Source organism: Nannospalax galili, unplaced genomic scaffold (assembly GCF_000622305.1).
Source record: "Nannospalax galili isolate Female #2095 unplaced genomic scaffold, S.galili_v1.0 scaffold321, whole genome shotgun sequence".
NCBI lineage: Eukaryota > Metazoa > Chordata > Mammalia > Rodentia > Spalacidae > Nannospalax > Nannospalax galili.
The window spans coordinates 168,566-176,796 of NW_008345972.1; the positions used below are offsets into that span (position 1 = coordinate 168,566).

The following is an 8,231-nucleotide window of genomic DNA, read 5'->3' on the forward strand; positions in this document are numbered from 1 at the left end:
AATTTTTAAAAAACTATTTTAAGATCACTAGACTAATAAGAGGGCTTTTGTTTGCTTATATACTGGGATTAACTCAAGGAGCACACACATGTTCACCAAGTGTTCCGCCCTTGATGCACAAATACCCCAGCCTTTAGTTGGGGGTAATAAGAATTTTATAGGATCTGGTGACTGTATTGAGATAAAGGTACAGAATTATCACTTAACATCAGTGTTCTTTTAGGCATCCTGTTAGTAATATGCTCAAAGTTTAGAAATATTTAAAGCAATTTTCAAACCTTTAAACATAATATTACATTGCCAGGTATCTAAGTGTTTTCGAAATGTGACTTCTCAGAGCCGCTTCCCTGCACTTGGGCCTGGGGACAGCAGAGTCACCACATGGGCCCAGCCAGAAACCTTCCTTTGGGTGAGTGACGGGCAGCATCTCCGCGGAACCATTGTTCACGCGCCCGCGTTTCCCTGCCGGGACGCTCTGGGAGGGACTTTGGTCCGCCTAGCACAGAAGCCACTACAGCGGCAGGGCTTAGGATCCGCCATGAAGTTTCGGGCCAAGATCGTGGACGCGGCTTGTCTGAATCACTTCACACGTGAGCAGGCAGGCCTGCGGGGAGCGCGGGGAAGAACGGAGAGTGCGGCTGAAGCCCCGCGGGAGGACGGGAGGGTCGAGCATTCAGGTGGGGCCTGCTGGGTGCGGGCGGAAGGCGGGCACTGGACACGGAGGCCTTGTAGGGATGCTGCGCTTGGCAGTCAGACCCCCTTCCTCTTCCACCCGGACTGTGCCTTACCTCGCTTTGAGTTCCGTCTGCGAGTTTATCTGGAAGGTCTCTCGGGGCCAGTTCTCAGATATTCAGTTTCCTTATTGAACACAATGGTGGTATGTGCCTGGTGCTCCGCAGGATTTGGGGGAGACTGGCAGGACGTCAGCACTGTTGGAAGTTCTTGTGTGATCCCAGTATGCACCTTGAGGAACTGGTTCCGCAGGATAACCTTTAGGGTACACGATGTACGTCTTAGTAACTCTACTTTACTCCTTGCTATAGGAGTCAGTAACATGATAGCCAAGCTTGCCAAAACCTGCAGCCTCCGGATCAGCCCTGATAAGCTGAACTTCATCCTTTCTGACAAGCTGGCCAGTGGAGGGGTGAGCATGTGGTGCGAGCTGGAACAGGTGAGCAGAAACTCCAGACACCCCAGACTCCAGCCAGTGTTACTGGAAAGGCCACAAATGCCTGTTTGTGTCCCACAGGAGAACTTCTTCAGTGAATTTCAGATGGAAGGTGTCTCAGCAGAAAACAATGAGATTTATTTAGAACTAACATCGGAAAACTTGTCTAGAGCCTTGAAAACTGCCCAGAATGCCAGAGCTCTGAAAATCAAGTTGACTAACAAACACTTCCCCTGTCTCACTGTGTCTGTAGAGCTGGTAAGTAGGAGGCAGAGGCTTCTTAGTTTTTACAAGGGCCTTGGCCTACGAAGCATGTAAATAGTTTTAAGTCTGGGCTTTTAAACAATATTCTTGAAAGCTGATTGGTTTTATTTGAACATAAGCCCTATTGCATGGTGGTGGTGTTTTTTGTTTTTGTTTTTCTTCTATGAGAGCCACACCTTGTCCCTGTAATTTTAAAATGATATTGCAATCCCACAGTGTTCAACTAGGATGCTGCTTTTCCCAAACACGAAAACTGCCAGCATCTCTGATTCCTTTAGGGTGTTGTCGCTTAGTCTAGATGTCATTGGGTTTTGTTGTTGTTGTTGTTTGAATATTTTATTTTATTTTTATTTTATGTGTATGTGCGTATTGCCTGCATGTAGGTAAGTGCACCTGTGTCATGCAATGCCTGCAGAGGACAGAAGAAGCTATCGGATCTCCTGGAACTGGAGTTACGGACAGTTGTTAGCTGCCATGTGGGTGCTGGGATTCGAACCCGGGTCTTCTGCAAGAACAACCAGTGTTCTTAACCACTGAGCCATCTCTCCAGCCCTAGATGTCATTGTTTTTAATCCATTTTCACCTTTAACATTTCGTCCCTCCTATCTCATCTCCTGTAATGCCCTTAAATAATCATCATACTTCAGTAACATATTTATTTGTCTTAGATGGTTGTATAATCAGACAGGTTGCATGCACAGCTCTTCTCAGAACACAAACATACATACAAAGATGAAATTCTGAGTGGTTCTTTGAATATATGCATTCTTTTCCAACTCTCAGACTGGTGACATTGGGCTTTCCACATGGAATCAATCTCTCTCTCTCTCTCTCTCTGTCACTGTCTCTCTCTCTTTTCCCTCCCCCCAAAGCTTTCTCTTCTTTAAATGCTTTCCCCCTCCCACTTTCCCTTGCTGTGCTCCTTCCTTGTATATTGTATGCTCTTTGCATATGTGTGGTTGTGCATATCTGTGGAATATTTGATTTCAAGCTTGCTTGTGGAAGAAAATTTCATAACTTTTCTTCATAAGTTTTTCATCTCTTTACATTATCTCAGAGCTAATCAGAACATTCCATGTAGCACTGTAAGTTTAGAAGTCCTTTAATTTCTTAAGGAAGAGCAAAATAGTAACATACAATACTTTTCTATATAAGTAAGAATACAGGATACTTTGGTTTCTGAGTCTTATAGAAGCTTCTAGAAGTAGATAAGTGTAGGCCATCCTTTTAGTATTGCAGAAGTGGATGCATGCTGAGCGTATGGTGTACAAGAATGGTCTCTGGGTAGGCTTGCTGCAGCAGGTTGCTTTCTGCAACCCTGTCCCGTGTTGTCATTCCCCTTTACCCCCTTCATCTTCCTAGGGTCTGTCTGCCTCTCTAGTTTTGATGTCATCTGAAACAGCACCCCAGAGTTCTCCTTTGCCCTCCCAAACCAGCCACTCTCCCTTGCTCAGCCTGGTCAGGGCTGTAATGAGTGTCTGCTACAATGTGTTGGTCTGCTTTCCTCTTGATCCATTTGTTCCCCTGGAACATCTGGGACCTTGTCTCATTCACCACACTTCTGAGCTCTTCATAGGACCCAGAGAACAAGCACACCATGCCATCAATATTGGTTGAATGGATAAGGAATATTCCACTTGGAATTAAAAGTTTTTAGCATCAGTTCATAGGTTTTGGTTTTGCTTTTAAGATTGACAACATAAAACCTTTTAACTCTTTTCTTAGCAGTTCTCTTCGTCAAGTAGTAGTCGCATTGTGACACATGATATCCCCATAAAAGTTATCAGTAATAGTGTGTAGAAAAGCAAATAAACTGTTTTGTATATTTAGCTTTGCCTGTGCTTTCAACTATGTATGTTTGTCAAGGTACAGTGACCACAGTTCAAGACTGAAAGACTTAGGGACCCTGAGGGATAGGTGCAGGAGAAATCAGGACACAGGGAATGCAGAGTTTTATGTACCAGTGCATGTTTATTGTGAACTAAAGCAAGCTTATATAGGAATCAGATCTGGAGTAACCAAGGAATAACTACGGATACATCACTAAACAGAACGTAACCAAGGAATAACCAAGGATACATTATGTTACCACCAAGAATTCATTACTTCACCAACAGAAACTCACACAACGTTTACAGTATCCAAGATTCAGCTACATAATATTTATAATATCTTAGATATAAGGGGTACTGTTTGTGATTACTCTTAGCAACTACTATAATTCATTATTTTATATAGAAACCACGCTAAGGGCGTTGAGAAACTCCGGTGCCCATAACCTGAAACAGAACTCTTTAGTTATGTTTCCAAGACTGCCAATTAATCAGGGAAGCACAGCCTGTCAACTCAGACCACAGAAGCAGAGAGCAGGGAAACTCCCAGGGTGGAAGCATTCTTTCTCCAATGCTTAAGTCAAGGCAAGCTGCCACAACCTAATGCAGCAATGGCTGTGCCCATAATAATAGCCATACTGCACACACAGGAGAGAATGCCTTGCTCACTAGCTGCTCTTAGATAAAACAAAACAAAAGTTATACTTTTGAAGATAGTCTGTATTTATTATGATGCTTGTCCTTAGGCATAAATTTGGGTTTCTAGGACTTGACAGAGCCAGAAGAAGAATTTTCTTGATCTAGAGCTTGGGTTAACAGTTCTCCTGATAGGAACTTCAGAGCCATTGAAAATAAAGATGATGCCATGCATCGGGGCGCATACCTTTAATCTTAGCACTCTGGAGGCAGAGGCAGGCACATCTCTGTGAGATCGAGGCCAGTTGGCCTGCAAGACCCTGCCTCAAAAAGACTCCCCCCCCCCGAAAAAAAGAAAAAAAGAATGTGATGCCAGAGGGTCCTTTGTCTCTTGCATATTTGGGAAAAAAATCACAAACATAGACTGAATGGAATGTTTACTTAACCTTTGAAGGTGTCTTTATTGGCTTAGAAAAAAACCTCAGCATTTTATAGAGTGCTGTTGGTAACACAAGCTCAGATGAGTTGCAGTAACTGCTGGATGTTTTCCTGCACAGAGTACAGAAAAGGCCCCTGAGTCCTGGGTAAGATTCCTCAGAGTAAGTGTTCTTGCTCAGTACGAGTTTTATTCCCTTTGGACCTGTATATAGGTATCTCAGCTGAGGTGCTGTGTTCCTGCTTGAACCAGAGGCATGCCCTCAGGGATGTAGTCTCCCTGGTAACCAAAGGCATGCCCTCAGGGATGGATCACTATGGTAATCAGAGGCAGGCATTCAGTTCTTTATTTGCTTGAATAACTGAGTTAGCAAAATTTTCCAGTGTTTAAACGAACTTCATTTAGAGAAGTATAACACATGATTCTAGACTTCTTAAACATGAATATCATTCACAGTTGGTTGTTGAATTACTAGGTATATTGGTATTTCTGATGCATGTGATTTCTCTTACTGGTTTTTAGGTTAGTATTTATTTGCCAGCCTTGAAGACTATGAAGAGTGTTGTGGAGAAAATGAAAAACATCAGCAATCACCTTGTAAGTTACAGCTTCTTCAGCCAAGAACTGTGAATGGGGAGTGACCTGTCCTGGGAGGTGGCTTCACTGTAAACCAGGTGTGAATGCTCCCATGCCACCACAAGGTGGCCCAGGTAGTTGGTGTTTCCTCTCTGAGGAGGAGCTGGAGGACAAAGCTGGTGTTGAGAACAGGTAGATTTATAGTTGTCTTTAGAAAGGAACCTGTTCTAGTGCCTCTAACTTTTGTTCACTCGGGAAAGCTTTTAAATTTGCTTTTAATCTCTCATGTTTATAGTATATTCAGAACACGTTCAGTAGTTTTAGTGATTTTCTTATAATTTGGACAGAAGATTGCATCTTTTTCTTGGTTTTGTTCTTTGATGCTGGGGATTAAATCAAGGCTTCATGCATACTAAACACACAGTCAACTGCTGAGCTTTATATATAGCCGCAGTATCTTTTCTGTATTAATGTGTCTGGGGGCATTTTTTATTCACATGGCGATAGACACCTTTATTTTCCTGTATATTTGTGAAGGTCCAAAAATACAACAGTGATAGGGAATTATATGGACTGCCTTCATTCATACCTGGGTGTATCCTGAGTTCTGCCTTTACTCACCCCTCCAAACCACATTTGACTATGCTGCAGAATCTTTTAAAAGGCATTATCCACCTGATACACGAACCTTTGACCTTCCCCTCCTTCGAGGCTACATCTCTGGCACAGGCCCTCCTTGCAGATCCATGCTGGGCCTTCCCTTTCTCCCTTAATACCTTTTAAGTTTTGTTTTATGCTGTTCCACACTCAGTTGATGTGTGTGTCATCAAGATAATGCCCAGCCATTGTCAGTGTTCATCCCAAACTCCCATACTGCCTGTGGGAAGTCTGCACTGAGCTGTTCTCTGGCATGCCTGTAAATCTGCCAGTGCCTCCGGAACTGCCAGCTTCAGGGAAATCCGTCTTAATCTCATGTGTCCCAGCACCTAGGTCAGATTGTCACTCACTAGGCCATAATTAATGCGCTATTGCATGGATTAGGGGTGACATCTAGAACCCAGAACCTGTGTTCCTGGGCTGTTTTTTACCTCTGGAGTTCTGCTCACTTCAGAGCAGTGCTGACATCAGCACAACTCACCTAACCTTCACAGTTCTCAACTGAGTCAAAACTCAGCTTCTCAGGAAGTAATGGGCACTATGCCAACAGTGGTGTTCACATGCCACTGCTGTGGTAGTGATCCAGTTTTCAGACTGGCTTCCTCTAGGGTGTTCTGTGACTTCTAGAAGGTTCAAAGAGGCCCAGGGGAGAACATTGGGCATTAATTGAGGGATCCATTTGTTTGTTCTTTCTGTTCTGTATAAATGAGTCAGGAAAGTAGAGAGACAGAAGGCTGCCTGAGATGAAGGCAGATGTTATTGTTTCTATATTTTCTGGAGTGTTTTTAAAATGCTAAATGGGAAGTTATCAAGTTAGACTAGCCAGATGCATAGTGAGATCTCCTGGGTACTGAGTGGCCAGGCTGCACCTACAGATAACAGCAGTAGAACTGAGGGATATGCATGTAGTCAGCACGCTGAGATTGTCCTCCCCTCAGAGACACTCACCTCCTCTCATTTAATGCAAGCTCAACTGACAGGGTAGGTTGTGTCAGTGATTCTTGCAAAGAAAGGAGTAGGTGACAGGAATCTACCCACTGCTGTGCTTTTGTGCCTGAGGATCCCTGAGATCTGGATAGAATGGAGCTTTGGATCCAGGTCTGGGCTGGGCCTGGACTCTGCATTTCTGACCAGTTTCCAGGAGATGCCAAGGCTGCCTGTCTTCAGTCCATGTCCGGTAGCAATGCTTAGTGATGTGTGCTCTGCTGCAGGTGAGTTCAGGTGTGGTGCTGGAAACAGGACTTTGCAGGATCACCCTAATGATGAACTGAAAGTAGGCTTTAGGGGTGGACAGCATTGTGATATGATGAAAAAGAGGAGGCTTTGAGGGCCGGAGAGATGGCTCAGTGGCTAAGAGCAATGGCTGCTTTTGCAGAGGACCCAGGTTCAATACCCAGCACCCACATAGCAGCTAACAACCATCTGTAACTCCAGTTCCAGGGGATCTGATGCTCTCTTCTGGCCTTCATGGGCATTGCATGCATGTGGTGCACTTACATTCATTTAGTTTAAAAACTAAAAATAGTTTTTAAAAAGAAGTTAGGCTTTGGAGCTTGTCCTAATTTGGTTTTCATTGCTGTGATAAAACACTGACCAAAAACAACACTTAGGCTTACAAGTGACAGTCCATCAGTGAGGGAAGTCGGGGCCGGAACTGAAGTAGAGACAATGGAGAAGCACTGCTTACTGGCTTGCTCCCCTGGCTTGCTCAGCTACCCTCCGTATATAGCCCAGATAGATGCACCTGCCCAGGGATGGCACCATCCACAGTGGGCTGGGCCCTCCTGCATCAATTACCAATTAAGAAAATGCCCCATAGGGGCTGGAGAGATGGCTCAGCAGTTAAGAGTGCTGCTCTTGCAAAGGACCTGGGTTCAGTTCCCAGCACCCACATGGCAGCTAACAACCATCTGTACTCCAGTTGCAGGGGATCTGACACACTCTTCTCACCTCCACTAGTCTTGCATGACATGGGTGCACTTACTCATATGCAGACAATGCAAATAAAATAAAAATAATAAAATTTCTTAAAAAGAAAAGAAAATACCTCACAGACATGCCTACAAGTCAGCCCAACAGAGGAAATTTCTCAACCGAAGCTCCTTCTTCCTAGGCATTTCCAATTTATATCAAGTTGACAAAAACTAACCCACAAGAGCCAGACCTTCAGGTTAAGTGAACTCTTGTTCTGTAGCTCTCACTATCCATAATGGGGACAGTAGCTGTCACAAGCACTTTGTCACTTTGGTAAATTTAGAGGTGATTTATGATAGGTACTTACTAATACTAGCATTCCACAAATGGTGCCTAGTGATTATTAAGGGAATCACTGGAAAAAGTAAGATCCTATCCTGACACTTAGAAAATTGAAGCTAGGCATGTTGCTACATGCCTTTAATCCCAGCACTTGGGAGGCAGAAGCTGGTAGATCTCTGTGAGTTCAAGGCCAGAGACCCTGTCTCAAAAAGACAAAGACCAAAAAAAATAAATAAATAAATTGAATTGAATATGTTAATGTGCATGGTAGTCCAGATAGCTGTGTCATAAAATAGACCTGAGTGACATGCTCAGGGAGTTGGCTGCTGTTAATTCCTTACAAGGTGATGACTGAGCATTGCCCGTACCCAGTACTCTGGATGAGGAATACATTGGAACCTAATGT

The 8,231-nt window shown here is 43.9% G+C and overlaps 1 protein-coding gene across 1 annotated transcript in view; it reads left to right on the forward strand.

Moving 5' to 3' along the window:
• The first annotated feature begins 513 nt into the window (after positions 1-513).
• Hus1 (HUS1 checkpoint clamp component) overlaps positions 514-8,231 on the forward strand; it is a 17,164-nt gene continuing 9,446 nt past the window's right edge. Inside the window, exons 1-6 of the mRNA XM_029567883.1 lie at positions 514-590; positions 1,044-1,171; positions 1,250-1,426; positions 3,158-3,218; positions 4,551-4,618; positions 4,859-4,933. Of these exons, the coding sequence (XP_029423743.1) occupies positions 539-590; positions 1,044-1,171; positions 1,250-1,426; positions 3,158-3,218; positions 4,551-4,618; positions 4,859-4,933 (561 nt within the window). The 5' untranslated portion in view covers positions 514-538. The remainder of the gene's footprint in view (positions 591-1,043; positions 1,172-1,249; positions 1,427-3,157; positions 3,219-4,550; positions 4,619-4,858; positions 4,934-8,231) is intronic.